The sequence below is a fragment of the Neolamprologus multifasciatus genome, chromosome 5 (genome assembly GCF_963576455.1).
Source record: "Neolamprologus multifasciatus chromosome 5, fNeoMul1.2, whole genome shotgun sequence".
Classification (NCBI taxonomy): domain Eukaryota; kingdom Metazoa; phylum Chordata; class Actinopteri; order Cichliformes; family Cichlidae; genus Neolamprologus; species Neolamprologus multifasciatus.
This window is the reverse complement of record NC_140443.1, coordinates 32,779,544-32,798,677: the sequence shown is the minus strand read 5'-3', so window position 1 is coordinate 32,798,677 and position 19,134 is coordinate 32,779,544. Positions and strand designations below refer to the sequence as shown.

General features: G+C 40.7%; 4 protein-coding genes and 1 long non-coding RNA gene across 6 annotated transcripts; 3 read left to right on the top strand and 2 right to left on the bottom strand.

Moving 5' to 3' along the window:
- Positions 1-402: 402 nt before the first annotated feature.
- acot8 (acyl-CoA thioesterase 8) lies at positions 403-5,666 on the top strand. 2 transcript variants are annotated; one of them, XM_085160267.1, is made up of 7 exons: positions 403-527; positions 1,030-1,253; positions 1,986-2,122; positions 2,361-2,586; positions 3,410-3,567; positions 3,658-3,849; positions 5,412-5,666. In XM_085160267.1, the coding sequence occupies exons 2-7, from the start codon at positions 1,054-1,056 to the stop codon at positions 5,528-5,530; spliced, it is 1,032 nt and encodes a 343-aa protein (XP_085016393.1). In that variant the 5' UTR covers positions 403-527; positions 1,030-1,053; the 3' UTR covers positions 5,531-5,666. The 2 variants fall into 2 exon arrangements, with proteins under 2 accessions (XP_085016393.1, XP_085016392.1); XM_085160266.1 differs by lacking the exon at positions 403-527 and adding an exon at positions 742-942.
- A 209-nt stretch (positions 5,667-5,875) lies between these two features.
- srsf6b (serine and arginine rich splicing factor 6b) lies at positions 5,876-10,295 on the top strand. The gene is made up of 6 exons (XM_085160268.1): positions 5,876-6,104; positions 6,819-6,961; positions 8,251-8,369; positions 8,672-8,874; positions 9,032-9,094; positions 9,461-10,295. The coding sequence occupies exons 1-6, from the start codon at positions 5,998-6,000 to the stop codon at positions 9,843-9,845; spliced, it is 1,020 nt and encodes a 339-aa protein (XP_085016394.1). The 5' UTR covers positions 5,876-5,997; the 3' UTR covers positions 9,846-10,295.
- Positions 10,296-10,516: 221 nt separating this feature from the next.
- Positions 10,517-13,289, bottom strand: LOC146519140 (uncharacterized). Its single transcript, XR_014874183.1, has 3 exons — positions 13,182-13,289; positions 12,677-12,780; positions 10,517-12,579 (listed from the first exon to the last, which is right to left on the bottom strand). It is a non-coding gene; the product is annotated as an uncharacterized LOC146519140 (long non-coding RNA).
- Positions 13,290-13,627: 338 nt separating this feature from the next.
- Positions 13,628-17,984, top strand: ift52 (intraflagellar transport 52 homolog (Chlamydomonas)). Its single transcript, XM_085160265.1, has 13 exons — positions 13,628-14,041; positions 14,380-14,467; positions 14,618-14,747; positions 14,844-14,919; positions 15,072-15,143; positions 15,226-15,352; positions 15,445-15,528; positions 15,626-15,694; positions 15,812-15,966; positions 16,046-16,133; positions 16,261-16,369; positions 17,473-17,618; positions 17,693-17,984. Exons 1-13 carry the CDS (start codon positions 13,923-13,925, stop codon positions 17,732-17,734), a joined length of 1,305 nt encoding a protein of 434 aa, XP_085016391.1. The 5' UTR covers positions 13,628-13,922; the 3' UTR covers positions 17,735-17,984.
- On the bottom strand, positions 17,901-18,855 carry LOC146519138 (uncharacterized). The gene is made up of 2 exons (XM_085160272.1): positions 18,728-18,855; positions 17,901-18,639 (listed from the first exon to the last, which is right to left on the bottom strand). The coding sequence occupies exons 1-2, from the start codon at positions 18,759-18,761 to the stop codon at positions 18,152-18,154; spliced, it is 522 nt and encodes a 173-aa protein (XP_085016398.1). The 5' UTR covers positions 18,762-18,855; the 3' UTR covers positions 17,901-18,151.
- Between the last annotated feature and the right edge of the window lie 279 nt (positions 18,856-19,134).

Below are 19,134 nucleotides of genomic sequence, written 5' to 3'. Positions count from 1 at the left end.
GAGAGGGTAACACTGTGTAGTCTCTCATCTATCTGATTTTCTTTAACAACAGTCTGTAAAGGTCTGGAAACTGTTTGCGAATGTATACTAAAACCTACTACCTTGTGACTGCTTACCAAATTTAGAAATGAAAACGGTAAACCAACTGTAAATACTTTAAAGCAGGGGTCCCCAATCCCAGTCCCCGAGGGCCAGTGTCCCTGCAGGTTTTAGATGTGTCCTTGATCCATCACAGCTGATTTAAATGGATAAATTACCTTCTCATCATGTCTTGAAGTTCTCCAGAGCCCCAGTAATGAGCTAATCATTTCATTCAGGTGTGTTGACCCAGGGTGAGATCTAAAACCTGCAGGAACACCGGCCCTCGTGGACTGGGATTGGGGACCCCTGCTTTAAACTGTCCATGAGTGTCCCTAACGCCATCCCTGTAAATGCCATAATATGACCAGAATGACTGGTAAAGGAAAATCATTATTCTGCTTTGACTGTTTGAAGCACAGCTAAGAAGACTGATAACTCCTCGACAAGTCAGGGACGTATTGTTTCCTCTTTATTAAGACGTTCCCTTCAAAATGCCGACAGAGTAAAACTCAAATAAATCAATAAACATTTTGCTCTCAGACACTCATTTACATATTTTGCCATATGCCAGTGATAACAGACTACAACATTAACAATGTAAAGGAAGACCTGCTATATAAACGCTGCACAAATATGCATTAAACCAGTCAGATGGTTAATTTTCACAATCACAATATAGACACCTTAGTGTTGATACGACAGCACACCTTCAGGGGTCTAGAGGAGTCCGTGCCTCGATGGGTCAGGGCAAAAAAAGGGAACCAACACAATATTAGTCAGGTGTTCATAATGTTATACCTGATCCGTGTCTTTGCAAAAGTGCAAAATAAATGGATCTAATTCAAGTGCTGAGAAACTTTGGTACTTTAATGGTAGTAGTAAATGTCTGTATTTTGTCCCAACGCTAGGTGGCAGTTATGAACTTTTCACCATTTTTTCCTTTTACAGTGTAGAAGAAGTTTCCGAACAAACATGGCGGAGAAAGAACTCGGCGGAAGTCATGAAAGTAGCGGTTTAATCGATAAAAACGAAATTCTGGAAGCTAATGAGGCACTGAAATCAGAACAAGATGAAGTTTCGCAGAGCCGTAACTCTCAGTATCAGCAGGACCTGAAAAGCGTCCTCGTCACCAGCGTTTTAAACCTGGAGAAGCTGGATGTCGACCTGTACCGGTAAGTTTCCACTGCAGCTCGCTGTTTGATGTGCACTGATCCCCGCTCGGTATACAACAGGAAGGTAAAGCTTAAAACACGTCATTGTAGGCAGCGACCTCCCAAACCTTCTCTATCTGCTGCTGACTCTTTTTGAGCTTCTGGTACCACAGGTGTTGACAACCAGGGACCTGATTGGCTCCTGATTAGCAAGCAGCACCTGTGAGCATGGACCCTCCTACAGCGGTCAGCAGGTGTCTGCTCTAAGCACGCCACGTTTGACTGATTAGAAATCAATGGAATAGGCATTTGCTGTCATTGTACATGTACAACGAAATTATGGACTTTATGGAAATTATGCATAGGACAACTTCAAGCCTGTTTTCCACAAAACCAAGCTGCCGCATTATCTGGATGGAGCCCTAGTACCAACTCCAAATTTGAGGCCAAATTCCATATTACAGGGGATGCGCTCCCTGTTATGTGGAATATTTGGCTCTCATGCCTCGTAACATGCCGACGATTTGGCACATTGCGTCGGTATGTTAGACATTGGGATGAGAACGTGTTGGGAGGAAAGTTATGTTCAGCAATGAGTTCATATTCATATACAAATAAACAGGATTTCAACTGGTATATAAATAAAATAATCCACCAAACACAAATTCTCTTTACGTTCTGTGATAAGTTCAGTTCGCCTTTTATAAGCATTTGCCTGATTACCTTTCAGCAGTGTATCCCCTGTTCCCACAGGGGGACCCACCACTGGGTGCCCCGCACTCAGCGTCTGTTTGGAGGTCAGATAGTTGGCCAGGCCCTGGTGGCTGCGGCCAAGTCTGTGAGCGACAGCCTGTACGCCCACTCTCTGCACTGCTACTTTGTCCGAGCAGGTAAGATGAGCTGAACTTCCTCGGTGATGATTTTAAATTTGAAAGCAGGAGAAGCTCCAGTGCAAAGAATAACATTACAAAGAATCCATTTGGAAGTCAGCAAAGACAGAGAGAGAGAGAACATACAGATTGGCTTAAATAGCTTCATCTCCTCTTCTTTTCCCGTACAAGCGAATGTGCACCTGTTTTCATTTTCAGTCAGTTATGATAGCACTTTACTGTTCTTGGTGTTTTCCAGGTGATCCGAAGGTTCCGGTGCTTTACCAGGTGGACCGCACGCGAGACGGCCGCAGCTTCACCGTGCGCTCTGTGAAGGCCATCCAGCATGGACAGCCCATACTAATCTGCCAAGCCTCCTTCCAAACACTGCAGCCCAGCCCCCTGCAGCACCAGTTCCCCATGCCAGTGGTCCCGCCGCCTGAAGACCTCCTCACCGTGGAGGAACTTATTCACCATTACCTCAGGTAGCATTAAGTTTATTTATTATTGTGGATTAGACTGTGCCTTCGTCTGATCCACATTGTGCTTAAAGTTATATAAAATAACATTCCAAGTCACCGTTTTCTGTCAATTTTAGGCACCTTTGAGGCTTCCTCAGGCAGAATGGCCTCTAAAGTCACACTGACCAAAGCTTTGTGTCATAGGTCAGTGTGTGACCAAGGAGCAGTCTTGTGAACGACACTATTGCAGATCGCTTTAGTTGCTGTTTTTTAAAAAGAACTTTTTTATAATCATGTTTCCAGCTTCACTGTTTTCTCTCTGCATTGTCTTTGTTTGCAAGCATGTACAGTAAGGAGCTGAGAGGAAGTGCTAACAAGAGCTTTTTCACTTTGACAAGTCCAGATTGTGTTGTTTCTCCTACGACACATATCAGCTGATTAAAACTTAGATTTAACTGTTGGTTAAGCTGTTGTTTACAACACTAATATCTCAGTCCAGCTATAAAGTCTGCTAAATTTGTCATTATCCATTTGTCTAGTTTCAGGTACCCTGTGGGGTTTTTTGTATTCACTTTAGTTATAATCATATAAAACTTCACTTAATTTATTATGCAAACTTCATGGATTAGGATCATTAATCAGGCCAGATTGAGAGACCACACAAGCATTTTATTTTTGAAGTAAAAAATCTTGAAGTTCATAGACATCAAAAAATGTAAAACTTATTATTATTGTTTAAAACAACAGTTTTGCTAACACTCCTATTATGCGTTACTAAAGAACTGCAGTTAGAATAAATAAAGCAAACATATAACTGTTTTCTCTCTGTCTGTGGGATGTTTTACAGTAAACCTGACCTGGCAGAGGAGGCAAAGAAAGGCCTGAAAAAACTGCTGGCTAATGAAGTCCCCATTGAGATAAAACCAGTCAACCCAGCACACTTTTACAGACTGGGTCCAGAGCAACCAAGAAGGCTGTTTTGGGGGCGAGCACGAGGACATATTGGTAAAATATCATTGTCATCCTGCCTCGTGCTTGAGATCAGAGTAAGACGTATGGTACATGCTAAGCTGTTTTTGTTGTGTGTTTGCGTAGGGGAAGGTAACATGAAGCTGCACTGCTGCGTTGCTGCTTATGTGTCAGACTTTGCTCTGCTGGGCACAGTGCTGCTGCCTTACCCAGAGTACAGGGCCAAGTTCTCCGCCTCGCTCGACCACTCCATGTGGTTCCACAGCACGTTCCGCAGTGATGAGTGGATGCTGTACGAGTGTGAGAGCCCATGGGCAGGTCAGTATGTTGATCACATCTCAAGAACAAATGCAGAACACAGTAAAGCATATGTTTTTAACATCAGAATATGACCGGTCATGTTTCCAGCTTCACTGTTTTCTTAGGTAAGCACTTTGTTTTTATATTGAAACAAAGTGCTTACCTTAGTGTATGTCCTGCCTTATTCAAACTAGTAGCTTGAACTTGCTTACTAGTTTGAAAAGCAGTCTTTGTTTTTCTGTCCCTGGGAACACATCCTATGTGTTTCATTTTTATTAGATTAAATATTGTTTTTAGCTTTTCTTTGTTATAATTTTTTGTAATGGGAGATAGATGGATAGATGCAGATATAGAGATCGCAAAGGTAAGATTTAAGAAGCTGAGAACAATATAACAATAGAATCTAACAATAAAAACACAAGATACACAGTCAGGTACAGTCTAAAAATCAGATACACCAGTACACCACAGTTCACATACACCACCACATACACTCAGACTGGTTGTGTTGGTCATTTGGACCAAAATCACTTCATGCATTTATTTCAGTTCTATTTTGTTTCAGGATTTTGGGGTTTGTTTCCCTCTTGCTTTGCGTTTAATTTCATTAATCTCATTATCACATTTGAGTGTCTATGTAATTTTAGACATTTAAGTACAGCAGAAACAGCTGATTAAAAATTACCTGCAGCAAAAAAGGCTTAACAAATGATTGCTACACACATGCACATACAGTTCTATCTGTATATAATATCACTTCCTGATGTGAAAACTAATGCAAAGTAGACTAACATGAGTCTTATTATTGAAACAAGCAGGCACTGCAAACTGATTCCACCAAGCTGACTTTCATTTTTTTAAATCTCACAGTTCATCAGTGCATAACTATTGTTACACCCCATGAGTTATCTGTTCCCATCCTCATTACAGTGTTTATAATCCATTATTTGTGTTTGTTTTAAGTCTTTTAGTCTAATTATGTTGATAACTACCAAAGCTAATAACTGTGCATATCATTTATAATACTAAAACTGTGTAAAAAAAAAAAAAAGTGTTTCTCTGATCAGTCTCTGATGTCTGATATCTATACTTATAGATATCTATTACTTACATCGGAATAGTAGTGGAAGAATAGTTATGTTAAGCTATATAGTTTATGTCTTGCATATTTCCACAACCATATCCATAATCACTGTGTATGCTAGCGTTGTATATTGTGTATTATCTTACTTATTTTATATTTGTTTCTATTTTATTTGTATTTATTGTATTTTCCTTCTGATATCTGTACCTGAGCTGAGGTAACGCAAAAACTAAACCAACCCCCCCCATGCATAAGTATAACTATGCATTTGACGAATAAAGAACCTTGAACCTTAAACCTTGAAATTTCCCCGTCGTGGAACCAATAAAATCTTATCTTAAGTAGTATTAATGTAACAGTAGTATTTTTGAGTACCATCATCAGTGATGATGATTGTTGTGTATTTGGTTCTAACTTTCAAAGACTTTGTATTTGTTTATGCTTTGCTTGTCCTTTTGTCCATTCCTGAAATGACTTTCTGTTTTGTGCCCTACAGGGAGCAGCAGGGGACTGGTGCAGGGCCGAATGTGGAGAAGAGATGGGGTTCTGGCTGCCTCGTGTTCCCAGGAGGGTGTCCTGAGAGTGTCACCAGTCACTGAGCCCAGCAAATTATAGGGATACTTTATGTGTTTCCTTTTGAAACCCTAATTTATTTGTATAATCTAATTATATGATTAGCAAAGGAATTCTAAACATTTAAAAATTAATATATGAAAGCATGATTTTTTTTTTCTTTTTTTAATAAATGTATTTTCCGCTTGTCATTTGTTTGAGAAATGCCTTCATTCTCACACATAAACATGATTCAATCCTTCATCCATATTCCTACAGGAAATTCTCCTTATCAAGGCAAAGACTTGAATATTCACATAAGTCAAAAGAGACATGTACAGTGTGAAGGTACCGCACAGGTCTTATGTACAAGCTTCACACACACAAGACTGAAGTGTGTACATGCATACATTTTCGTCAGCTTTTATTCTGAAGTTTTTTTTCCGGAAGTCTAACCTCGAACGTCGCCTAGGCCTGTGTGTAGCTCCAAACAAGTTGTGTTTAACTTGTTCTGCCCAATATTTTCAGGCATGCCTCGGGTCTATGTTGGCAAACTTAGCTACCATGTTCGAGAGAAAGATATTCAAAGGTTTTTTAGTGGCTATGGCAAATTATTAGAGATCGACCTGAAAAATGGGTAAGACCGTCTCATCTTTCTTAGCTGCTAGGTAGTGAGCTAGCTTGATGTTATTTTAATGTTAACCCCGAGAGTTGATGCCCTAGTAGGGACAGTGTGCGGTGCTAACCGCGCTAATGTCAGCTAAAAGTTGAATTTGCGGTACAATGTCCTGTCTTTTGTCATCTAAGTTTTACAAAGCTCTGCTTTTGGTACTTTTAGCTTATTTTTCTTCGCTAACATTACACTAGCTGCTTGGGAAACGCTACAGGGTCAATCATCAGTTTAAATAAGAATTTGTCAGTGAGCGCAAACAAGGGGACTCTTATCAGCTGGCTGCCAGCTGGTTGTATTCTGGTTATATGCCTACAAAACAAAGGCTGCTTAGCACAAATATAATAGTTAAGTGTAAGTTTCAGATAATTGCTGTATTAGAGAAATAGATTGCATATAATTACCAAATCGGATCAGATAGAGTCAGAGTCTATGATAAACTGTACAGAAATATTCCTAAATTAATTGCCATAGCTTCCCAAATCCCTTTATTCCCTTGCTTGTAAAGTTTGACAGGAGCACCAGGATTTTTAAATTGGAAAGCAGTTCTCTTAGGCGCTGATTAAAAGTTTACCATATTAGACAGTCTTTAGAGTTAATTATGAATCATTTGCATTAATTGGTAATGATATTAATGGCTAGTATTTGCCATTGTTTTGACTCCTGCACACTGATTCCTAGGTACGGCTTTGTCGAGTTTGAGGACATGCGAGATGCTGATGATGCTGTGTATGAGCTGAATGGAAAGGAACTTTGTGGAGAGCGGGTCGTTATCGAGCATGCCCGTGGACCCAGGAGAGACGGATATGGCTATGGGGGACGTAGTAAGTTGAACACGTCTGATTGAGAGCAAAGCATGATTGTCATACAGACGTGGGGTTCTTACACGTTTGTGCTAACTAACGTGAGCTACACTTGCACTGACTCTTGAAGCAAAGAATTAAATGAGTTTCACTAAAGCTGCCTGTACACATGTGACATGCCCTGCCATACACATTGCTAATTTACACGTCTATTCCCATTAGCACTCAAATCCATTGTGCCTTTGTGTAAAGAGAACTGTATTAAAATCCAATGAGTAACAGTGATTAAAGAAAAGGTAAGACTTGTGAAGCTACGATGTATTCAATTTGAAGTCGACATTAACACAGTGCTTGATGTTTCAATTTGAAAGAGTCCACTGCGGGCTGGGTCCGAGTCCAATGAGGGTAACGATGACTGCCTGACCTGTTTGGCCTGGGTTTTCTCCCTTGAAATGTGTGTGTGACCTTTGCCCTTTGACCATTGGTTGACATAACCGGAAGCCGTGATGACAGCACCCTTTTCCAATAGACCAGGGTGATGGTGAGGAATCCTGTTGGTTTTACTGACGCAAGACATGTCGCAGAGGATCGAGCCAACACGCGTTTGAGCCTGTGAATTGGCTCCCTGTACTCTGTAGTAAAAGAGTTTGGTAGGTTTCATGTTTGTGTCATTGAGTTTCAAGTGGATAGAGTTCAGAATAAGGCATATTTTATTGTACAGTAAGACTAGAAAATAAGAAATTTAGAAAGAGCCTTACCTTATATTTAAACTGTAGACTCTAAAACAGCTTCAACAGCAAGAATCAAGCATCACATTATTCCCAGTATATAAAGAGAAAAAAAGAGGCGTTAGATGTGTCTTATAAGGACAGAATAAAAAATCCTTTTTTTTGTATATTTAGGCAAATCTGTAGCTGTTTAATAAATACAACTAAAGGAGAAGAACTGCTGTGTAATTCTTAATAAAGTGGTTTTTATTCCTTGTCCACAGGGCATAGGGTGCTGCACATTTTCTCTGTTCTTTAAATGCTAAATTAAGCGATCCCTGTCTACATATAAAAAAAATCAATAGGACTCTGGGATTTATACTAAAAACCACTGGCATCTTTAATCCCCTTCACTTTCACAATTAAGACAGGTTCACAGGTATTAGTTGATGGTATAATTAATAGTTGAAGGAGGTTTAAGAACAAAAACAAGAGAGGTTCAGTCTGCAGTGATCTAGTAAATCTTTTTAGGCCAGTTTGGAGTCCTTTTTTTGAAGTGTTCTGACCTTGAATGAAATGTTAGTCTCTCTGTCTTTGTTGAAGGTGGAGGCTACAGCAGTTGGAATCGCACCGGCAGGGATAAGTACGGGCCACCTGTTCGCACTGAACACCGCCTCATTGTGGAGAACCTGTCCAGCAGGTGCAGCTGGCAGGACCTTAAGGTGAGACTTTGTATCTCCTGTCTCCTTTTCCTGACCACCTCTGCATGTCAGCAGAGGATGGCAGTTGCAAGAAAGAAAAAATAGCCTGGACCTAACCACCTACAGGATGAATCTGTGTTGAGATTTGATTGGCTGCTACACGAACGACCAAACTTCAGCTTCAAATCGATGTGCAACAAGCGAATTGCTTCCTGTGTGGGAACAGCTTAATTATGTCCATTGGTAGATAGAGCTAACGTGCCACATGTCATCCACAACTAGCCACAGTCATTTTCAGAGTCATGTTTTTATTTGTGTCATAGGACTTTATGAGGCAGGCGGGTGAAGTAACCTATGCTGACGCTCATAAAGGACGGGCCAACGAGGGCGTCATCGAATTTCGTTCCCGTTCAGACATGAAACGAGCTCTGGAAAAACTGGACGGCACTGATATTAATGGAAGGAAGATTCGTCTGGTGGAAGACAAACCTCGCCGCCGACGCTCATATTCTGGCAGCAGATCCAGGTAAGTGAGGTTTAATGTTTTCATGCTTATTGTTTGTTCACTTTTCTTTTCTTATGTTTTATCTGTTATTGCTGTTCAGGATAATTAAGGATTATTTTAAACTTAACACGTAATGTTGGTGGTGAGCAGATTGTTGTTTTTACTTTCGAACCCACAGGTCTCGTAGCAGACGGCGCTCTCACAGCCGCAGAAGTAGAAGCTCGTCCAGGTCCCGCTCACGGTCAGTTACGTTTGAATGGCTTTGTCTCATGCTTTAAGCACATTTAGCTTTTTGTCTTTTCAGCAGCCGTTTTAATTTTAGTGGTTCCGCTTTGACGAAGACGTCAAACCCATTTGTCATTTTCATGTGGACTGCTTCTTCATCTGTTCAGTTTTTTTTAAACTTTTCAGTAGCAGGAAGTCATGTTTTTGTCATGTTATTAAGGAAATATGGTGTCAGAGAAAGCCAAAGTACCCAGTTACTATGATTGTTTACTACATCTCAGTCCTGAAACCTGGTAGTTGATGGTGTGCAGCGACCTGACCAAGTTAGTGATGAATTATTCCTCTCTCTCTCTCTCTCTCTCTCTCTCTCTCTGTGTTGCAGGTCTCGGTCACGCAGCAAAGGGCGATCTCGCTCCAGGTCAGAGGGGAAGTCGCATTCCAGATCCAAGAGGAAATCCCGTTCTAAATCCCCAGAGAAGTCTCGTTCTCGCACTCGCAAATCTCACAGTCCCTCCAAGAGCAGCACTCGGAAGTCTCGCTCCAAGAGCTCATCCAAAGTCAAAGCCACGCGCAAATCCCGGAGTCGTTCCAAGGAGAAGTCGTCCAGTAAGAAGTCACGAAGCCGATCAAGGTCCCGTTCAGAGAGTAGGGGAGAGAAACATACCTCCAAATCACCCCCGAGCAAGGAGGCATCCAAGTCCCCTGCCAAGCACTCCGCCTCCCGCTCCAAGTCTCGCTCTCGATCCAGATCAGCCTCGCAGGATTGATTGGATCTCTGACAATCTCAGGCCTGTCTGAGGTGTTTACAGAAGCAGAAAGGTTTCAATCTTCTGGCACAAACTGGGAGGCTGTGAAATCTATAAATCTGTCTTTTCTTGACAGTCTTTTTTTGTTTGTTTCTTTGTTTGTATTTTCTGTTAAATTAAATAGTTATTAGATGAAACTAATGAAACTCTTTACGTGACAGTATTTCTCTCTTTAGTGAAGTCCAAATGTACAATTTGAGTCGAACAGCTGACAGCAGCAGCGAAAGTTGCTTCATATTTTTTCAGTCCCAACTAATACTTTTGTTTGTAATGAATACATTTGCATGGTTTGTGATGGTTGTTTTTTTTTTTTTAGCTGTTTGCCTTTAAAGTCCCCAGTCATTTTGAAACAGTCTACATCATTTATTTGTAAAGTCATATTGTAATAAAATAACAGAATAAAAAGAACAAGCTCTGCTGTTTTTTGTTAATGTTTAACAATATTTATTGATTTTTTTAATTTACTAATATTCATTCATTTGAAGCTAGTTTGTAAAAAAAGAAAAATCCTCACAGATAAATCTGTCTCTTGTTTTACCACGAATAAGGCACCTGGAGTCTACCTCCAAATCTGCTAGAGGCTATCACATAGCAATAAGCAACTGCTTTATAAAATGAACTTTTATATAGCACTACTCATGCACTCAAAGCACTTTATACAACATGCGTCATTCACACACATTCATACAAGCACCCTTCCTACATCTAAGGGCTTTCTATCTAACGTTTTCCTTCTCTAACTTTCTTTCCCACATTCAACTTGTGTTCAGTATTGTGCCCAAGGATACTTTGGGATACAGACTGGAGCAGGGATGGAACTGCCAACATTTCCATCAGTAGATGATTTGTATGAAATGTATTCATTACTTAGGGGCGAATGTGACTCACCTCATAGGCCACAACCAGCCAGTAACACAGTTGTTCCCAAAGTGTGTGTGTGTGTGGGGGGGCTCCCACACAAACGCAAAGCAGAAGATGAAGTAACGCCAAATATGTTTCCAAGCCAAAGACTAGAAAATATGATGAAGCCTATCTTGTCTTTGGCTTCACCTGCACAACAGTGGTGCCAAGGTAAGTATCCATGGCAGAATTTGTTTCCCCAGCGTCGGGAGCACACTCTGGGCTTTCCAAATCACGGACAAACAGTACCCCACAGTCTTGATTTCTAGTTCACAAACACTTCTTATAATGGCCAACTACTCCTGAAATTTTGGAGATGTTTGCTCTTTATACAGTAAAGTTACAGTGGGATACAAATAATATCAGGCTGATCCTGCAACAATTTGTTCCCCCTGTCCAAATCACGAACAGACAGTATCCCACAGTTGTTTATGTCCATATCGTTACATCCTGGAAGCGTACATCTCCCGTCACAAATCCCACTCCAAGCTACCGACAGCCACCCATTCACACACACAAACACGTAGACACGCCATCATTTATATGCACGCACTATTGCTTATCAACACACATCACACATTGGTGATGCGTACATAGTGTTAAGTAAATGCCATCACCATTAAATGTTTAGAAGTATTCATCTGCAGCATCATAATGAAGGGTCAGAGTGTGTCTTTACACTCCATGAGGATATTTAAAGTAACAAGTAATATAATGATATGGTGTCTTTTTGTTTTGCTTCAATTTCAGTAACATGAATGTGGAAGTGGAAAGAGTGTGCAGCACAAGAGACTAGAAGATCTCAGGTCAAACCATGGCCACTTTCGCCGCAGACACCATTATCCATGCACATATTTGAATTGTCCATACACCTTTAAAACTCCGAAGTCACCTGTGTAGATCACAGGCATCGCAGAGATCAGTAGATTCCTGGTGAGATGAGCCTTTCAGTGGCAATTTCAAAAGAAGGTGGCCAGCTCTCTTTTCTGAGTGAGAGGTCAGTAGTTGTTATTATTATTATTATTATTATTAGTAGTAGTAGTCTCAGGTCCCAAGTGCAGTACTTCCAGAGAAGGGGGATATTTATATGCCGTTACCATCATCTTTCAGCGTCTGATAGAAATCCTGAAGAAAACTGACGACACACATCTCTCACTGTCTTCTGATTGGGCCTTCCTCACCAAAGTCACGTGACAGCACAAACGCGAGGAAGTCTGCATCCCTGTTTTTGTTTTCTCGCAGGTGATGTTCGTACGTCAGATTTTCATCACAAACTTGAGGAACCATCCTTTAAACAGCAGCCATTTGGACTCTATGAACAATCTATTCCTCTCCCTTTACCAGGACCTGGTTACGGGGTCCAAGGAGTTTCCTCATATCGAAGTCAGGGGATTGTTTCACTCAGAGCAGCTGATGACACCTTTTTTTACCCCTGTGCAGCAGAGTTCGAGGGGGAACACCACTCCATCTCCTCCTACAGACTCACCAGCTGGTATGATGGTGCTGCCTCCAGGGTCCCGCACACATTCTCAGATCCTGACTCCAGTACTTCCAAAAAAGGCAGATATTTTTGTGCTGAAGGCAGACTGGAGGAACAGATACCATAACTAAAAAAATATATCTTTTGGAATGAGTGTGAGCCTCTTTTACAACTTTACTTATATACTTCAAATGTAAGAGTTGCTGGCACATCTGGTGAAGGTCCCCACACCTCATCTGAACCACAGACCTTTAGTTCCTGTCATACTTGGTTGGGTATTGGAATCAGCCGCACCAGTGATGCACCATGATGGCACTAATAGACAGGGATGAAATAATACTTGAAATCATTCTGAATGAAGATGTCATGCGAAATATTTTTTGATAGCCATTTCAGTAATGAATACACAGACTTTATGATTGCTTTTTCCCTGTCAACATGTATTGGTCCCAAACAATCACGGGCCACAACTTGATCAAATAGTTCCATCATCTTCGCTTCATCTGCTTTTGTGACCTGGAAGCAGAAACAACCATAACGAGGAAAAATCTGATTATTAAAAAACGAGGAAAAAACGATTAAAAACAAGGAAAATCTGATTAGAAGAAAAAAGAGTGTGAAATTTAAGTGAGACTTGTGTTTCTAAATGAACGACCTCATGTTGTGTAGCTTTCTGGATTTTAAACTTATTGGACTACATACTTATTTATTATACAGGCTATACAGTACATAAAATTTGCATTTTTTATGTAACTGAAATGTTTAATTATGTGGGCTAAAGAAAACAAGAAAGTTATAGTATATTTATATGAAACATGCGTAAACATACTGTATTTGATGTATTTTAATGATATATAATGCATAATACAGAATGTAACACCTGGCTATGTGTAAAAAAATGGCTTTGATTTTCCTACCCCATTTGATTTCCATGCAACCTTCATACCACCCTAAAAAAAATTCTCCACCCCTGTTTCTGGGTTATACTTCTGTCAGACTTCTATCACCATCATTGCTGCTCCAGAATTCCCCAACAGATTTCCACCTATGGCCACATCCTTCACCTTTAAAGTTTTGACTTGTTTGTAAGTTTTTCTGTTTATAAAAACCATCGTTAAACCACAGAACATTCCTTTAACTTTATCTAGCACTTCAAAGTGCAAATGTTTTGACCGTGGAGTGATGCTAACTGAACAAACCCGCTGAAAAGCTGTTTTAAGTGTACGTTGCTTTGACACGGTGCTCTGCGCTATCCAGTTGCTATGCTGTTAGCGCCCTTGGTTACCATTATTTCCCATAATGCACCGCTTCTAAGAGCGCTTTGAGGTACTTAACATTTAATAATGTAAACTTGGGCTTTAACATAAGGGGGAAACAGAGTGCTACAGTTGACAGGTTACCATAGCAGTCTTTAGTGAAACGACGCGAAAACACCTCGCTATTAGCTTCACGGCTAACCATAATGTTAGCGAGCTTCTTGGCTGTTTTTTGCTAACACCATTTTAGCACACGACGGTGGATGCAAACCCAAAACTATGCTAATTACAGCTGGCGAATAGCAGCCCTGGACTAATGGTAAAGTCTGACTTGGGCTTTTAACGTCTTTTAGGTGTGTGGATGATAAGAGCACTAACTTTGGTGACTGAAGCTGGTAAACAATGGAGAAGGAACAGTACAACAGCGTGGTCTTCAATGCTTCAAAAAGAGAGCTTTTTACTACGAACAATGGCTACAAATCCATGCAGAAGAGACTAAAAGCTCAGTGGAAAATCCAAAGGTAAGGTGTTTGGGGACGATTAAATACAAGAGAGAAATAGTACCAGGTCCTCTAGTTATCAGCTAAGACATGCTCTTAAATGTAAATGTGATACAGTGGACCTGGTAAACAAAGCAAGCATATAGACATAGGGGGCTAGAATATTCGTCTCTGTAAGTAAGTATAGTAAAGTAAAATAATAAAATGGGACGTATTGGTAATAATCTTACTAAAGCACTTTAGTATGTTTACTGAGTTATATTTTACTATGTCATTTTTCTCAAGCTTAACCAACATTTTCTCATATTTCTGCAGCAATTTTAAAACCTCAAATGCAAAATCTGTGCTGTCCCCTGTAGCATAAAAGAAGAGCTGTCCTTGGATAAGCTGAAGAGTGTCAAGTTGTGGATAACTGCAGGTCCAAGGGAGAGGTTCACAGCATCAGAGGTGACGTATGGGCGAAAAGATGTTATTTGCCAGCTAATTTCCAAGCAGTCTAAAATTCTACAAGGCTTAGGGCCACCCAGAATATTTAAGCTTCTTTCATTTGTTCAATCGCAAACACATTTTCACATTAGTTATTTCCTTTTATTTCAGATGGAGGCGCTGAAAGTCTACCTGGATGGAGGAGGGAATATCTTGGTCATGCTCGGTGAAGGAGGAGAAATGAAGTATGACACAAACATCAATTTTCTCCTGGAGGACTTCGGAGTAATGGTCAACAATGGTGCGTATTGAAACCTTGTTGGAAAAACAGCTATGCAAACATTGCCCATGCTGTTTTTAAAATGCTTTGTATTCGTTTTCATCTTGTTCATCCAAGATGCTGTGGTGAGGAATGTGTACTACAAATACTTCCATCCTAAGGAGGCGCTTGTGTCCAATGGTGTACTGAACAGGTTCACCAGTGTTTTCTCTTTTTATGTATATTTCACAGAGTCCCAGATTGTTCTAGCCTAAATTTATGCTGGCATAATCTAAGACTTATCTAATTTCATCTGAATGCTGATGCATGCCAAACTATCAATTCAGTTGACTGTTTCCTGTGCAGGGAGATCAGCCGTGCTGCTGGAAAAGTGGTCACGGGAATCATTGAAGATGAAAATGTTGGAAACAATGCACAGTGAGTCTCAATCTTGTACACCTCCATCTTCTGTATTAAAGAGAAAGACTTCACATTTGAGCTGTTGTCTTTCTTTGTGCAGGGCGCTCACATTTGTGTACCCATACGGTGCCACACTGACTGTGATGAAGCCGGCCGTGGCTGTTCTTTCAACGGGCTCCGTCTGCTTCCCCCTCAACAGGCCTGTCCTGGCTTTCTATCATGGCAAGGTTAGAGACACAGTGTAGTGACAATTTTCCTTTTCTAACCATATGGTCAGAAATGTGGTAAGATGGAGATTACTTTGTTTTTTAAAATGTAGAATTCTGGCAAACTGGCTGTCTTGGGTTCCTGCCACATGTTCAGTGATCAATACATAGACAAAGAGGAGAACAGTAAAATCATGGTAAGTCCACTTTTTTGTGTAATTTATTAGGTAAAGGTAGAAGCATGATCCTTCTAGAATAAAGCTCCTTTAAATGAAACTTTTTCTTTTATCACAGGACGTTGTGCTTCAGTGGCTCATGACCGATAACATTCAGCTGAATCAGATTGATGCCGAAGACCCAGAGGTGAGGAAGAGGAGTGTGCATGGCAGAATGGCTTTCCTAATTGTGTTCTCGCTCTCTCTTTTTTTTTTAATGAGCCAAGGTTCTTCTTTTCTTCTTGTCCTTTTTTTTGTCCCCCAGATCACAGATTACACAATGCTGCCAGACACTGGCTGTTTGTCTGAACAGCTCAGAGTGTGCTTACAAGAAGGAGACGAAAACCCACGGGACTTCACCTCTCTCTTTGATATGTCTTTGTTCAATCTGTCGACTGACACCTTACCCCAAGTCATCAGGTGAGAAATCGGTCACCCTCCACTGAGTCCAAACGCTGTTGTTTCCCTTCGAAGCTAAAAACAGATCTTTGTTTTGCAGTGCTTACAAGCAGCTTAATGTGAAAGCTGAGCCGCTGCAGCTGATTGCACCGCAGTTTGAAACTCCTCTGCCTCAGCTTCAGCCTGCTGTGAGTTTTTTTTTTTTTTCCCCTGGGGTTTTTCTGTACAAAGGATTTCACTGAAATCTTAAGATAACATTTTTGCTTAAAGTCCCACAAGTTTGAAGCCAAAAGTAGGTGCTGCCCTGTCTTTCAGGTCTTTCCGCCTGCCTTAAATGATTTGCCTCCACCCATGCTGGATCTGTTCGATCTAGACGAAACATTCTCGTCGGAGAAAGTGCGTCTGGCACAGCTCACCAATAAGTGTAAGTTCAGAATTGCTAATGGAGCATTCAAACATGCACTGCAGCTCTCTAGATATTGTTTGATGGAGGCGTATGTGAGGACTTACATGTCCAGGGCAGTGAGATTCCACATTAAACTGACTTTCATTTGCTACTTATCACATATAAGACTAATGATGTGTGATAAGCTAATGTGAGAAGCTTGGTGGTTCTTTTCACAGCAGTTCAGTAGTCATCCTGTATCTCATATAGGTTGATCAGGTGTCCCTCTTTACGTGGGACTGCACAGCAGTTTCATCTCTTGCATCACATATTAAGACTTAACCTATGTCTTATCTTTTAATTGGACCTAGTTTTAAAAGTCAACATATATATTATATATAAGACAGGACACTTCAAAAGTCAACCAATTCCTCCACGGTTGTTATCTTTAGTGTCATGTGGCAACACGAAGCAGAGCAGCTACCTAACTCTACTCCCACAGTGCCCTCCCGTCACCCCATCTAATCGTGGCAGATGGCTGCCCCTCCGTGAGCCTGGTTCTGTTGGCTTCTTCCTGTTAAAAGGGAGTTTTTCCTTCCCGCTGTCACCAGTTGCTTGCTCATGGGGAGCATCTGATTGCTGGGGTTTTCTCTCTATTATTGTAGAGTATTTACAATAAAATATAGGGGACTGTGAATTGGCACTATATAAATAAAATTTAATTGAATTATTGAATGTCTGAAGAATGTTGTCATGATTCTCCTGCAGGTTAGCGTGTCATGATATTTGTCCGTTTACTTAAAGTTTAAATTTACAAATCACCAAAAGTGAATGAAATGTTCATGGAATATGAATAAAAGTACTACAAATAACAGGAAATGCAGCGTGGGGTTTTTTTTGTAAACAAGTCTAAAAAGGCCTGTTGATACCTCCCGTCAGGTGGGATGCAACTTTCAATCCTCCTGCTACAGATATTCTTTACATGTTAAATGTTTGCTCATGAGTCTGAATCTGATCACCCTAGTCCCACCTATTGTACACTTCACCCAGACATCTCCCTTAAACTAAGTTCATTTCTTAACTGGCCTGTTTTGAAACAGTTAATCGTACTCATCCTGATATTAAACTGGTTGTGTTCACAGGTACAGACGATGACCTTGAATTCTACGTCCGGAAATGTGGTGAAATTCTCGGAGTGACTTCTAAGTTGGATAAAGAGCAGAGGGATGCCAAGCACATCTTGGAACACATTTTCTTCCAGGTTGTAGAGTTCAAGAAACTAAATCAGGTGAGTGTGTTCATAACTACACATTCCTGTATCTAAAGGCTTTGTCCAATAATGACTTTCCTCACTTTTGGCAGGAACACGATGTGGACCCGGAGGCCCGGTTCACTCCGCTGTGATTGGATTCAAGAAACCTGAACATTCGATACGTCCCTGTTGAAATTAGAAAGCTTATTAGCACACAGTTATAATGGAGGGACTGCAGTAACCACACTTTTCAGAACATGTACAGCTACATTTTATAACTTTGTATTGTCTTTCATTGTAAGAATATACCAGAGCAAATAAAGTTCTATACCCTTTATTTAACAGTGCTTTGAAAATATTGTTTTTAAAACATTGATATGATTATTAAAAAGGCAAACTGTTCTGCATCAGTCCTCACATGGATCCCTTAAAAACAGAACATGATGTCAAACTACAGATTTAAGGGCGGGGCAGGGGGTAACTTGGACATAGTGTGTTAAGAGGCTGGGAGTGCACATCACACTTGACATCTAACGTTTTTCCCTTGTAAAGTGTTAATTTTAGCCACATCAGGGCGAAACATCAGCTAGTGACTCTTGTTGTGAGGGTTTTGGACTCCACGTTTGCTCCAGAGTGCAGGACTCCACGTAGAATCTGGGGCTATTGCTCTCCGACTTAATCACAGACACGTCCCATGACATTTGCGAGGCGGTGAGATCATTGTATGACTGATCAAAACAAGCTGCCTGCTTTGGCTTCTGAAGGAGCATGTGGGGAGTGGAGGACTTCCCCAGTAACGGGACGGCCAGGTAGCAGCCGTCAGCTTGATGAGTGTTCATGGTGTTCACTGAAAACCCTGAACAGGGGGAGGTGGTGTCAGAGGACAGGCAGAGAGAGGCTCCAACAGACTGCCTGGTGTCCAATCCATCAGCTGTCGTGTCATTCAACACCCTCGATGTGGACAGTTGTTCCACTGACAGTGCAGACAGCAGACTCTGTTCCCCATAAAACCTCTTGTCAAGCTCTGATGGAGATGAGCACTCAAAGCTTTTTGTATCTAGAAGGTAAAACATGTTGGACAGAATTCAGAAACAAATCATCTGATGAGGCAAATGAACGCGTCTAATTCAGTCCAGTTTTCTTACCTTTGACCACAAACACTTTCTCCATTGTCTCCATGTTTAATCAGGGCTGCCTGAGCTCCAGCTGGCTTTTAAGCTGTTGGAGCTACTTGCTAATTGACCCAGCTGCAGATCATCAGTGGGAGCAGGAGGTGGACCTGTCAGCCCTTTACAGATTCAGGCCCTTTAATTTACTTGTGGTTTATTGAGCACTAATCTGTTAGGTTATATCTAAGGCTGTAATTTTAACAAATTCACTAAACTTTTTAAAAACTATTTATTTGTATGCTGTTTAAAAATATATTTTAGCATAAAAAATATAATTTTTATTAAAGAGCTCACACATACTGGTGGCCTAACCAATACAGAAACATAAAAAAATACTTTTTGAATACTAGTACTATCAATTTAAGGCAGCTGTGGCATAAACC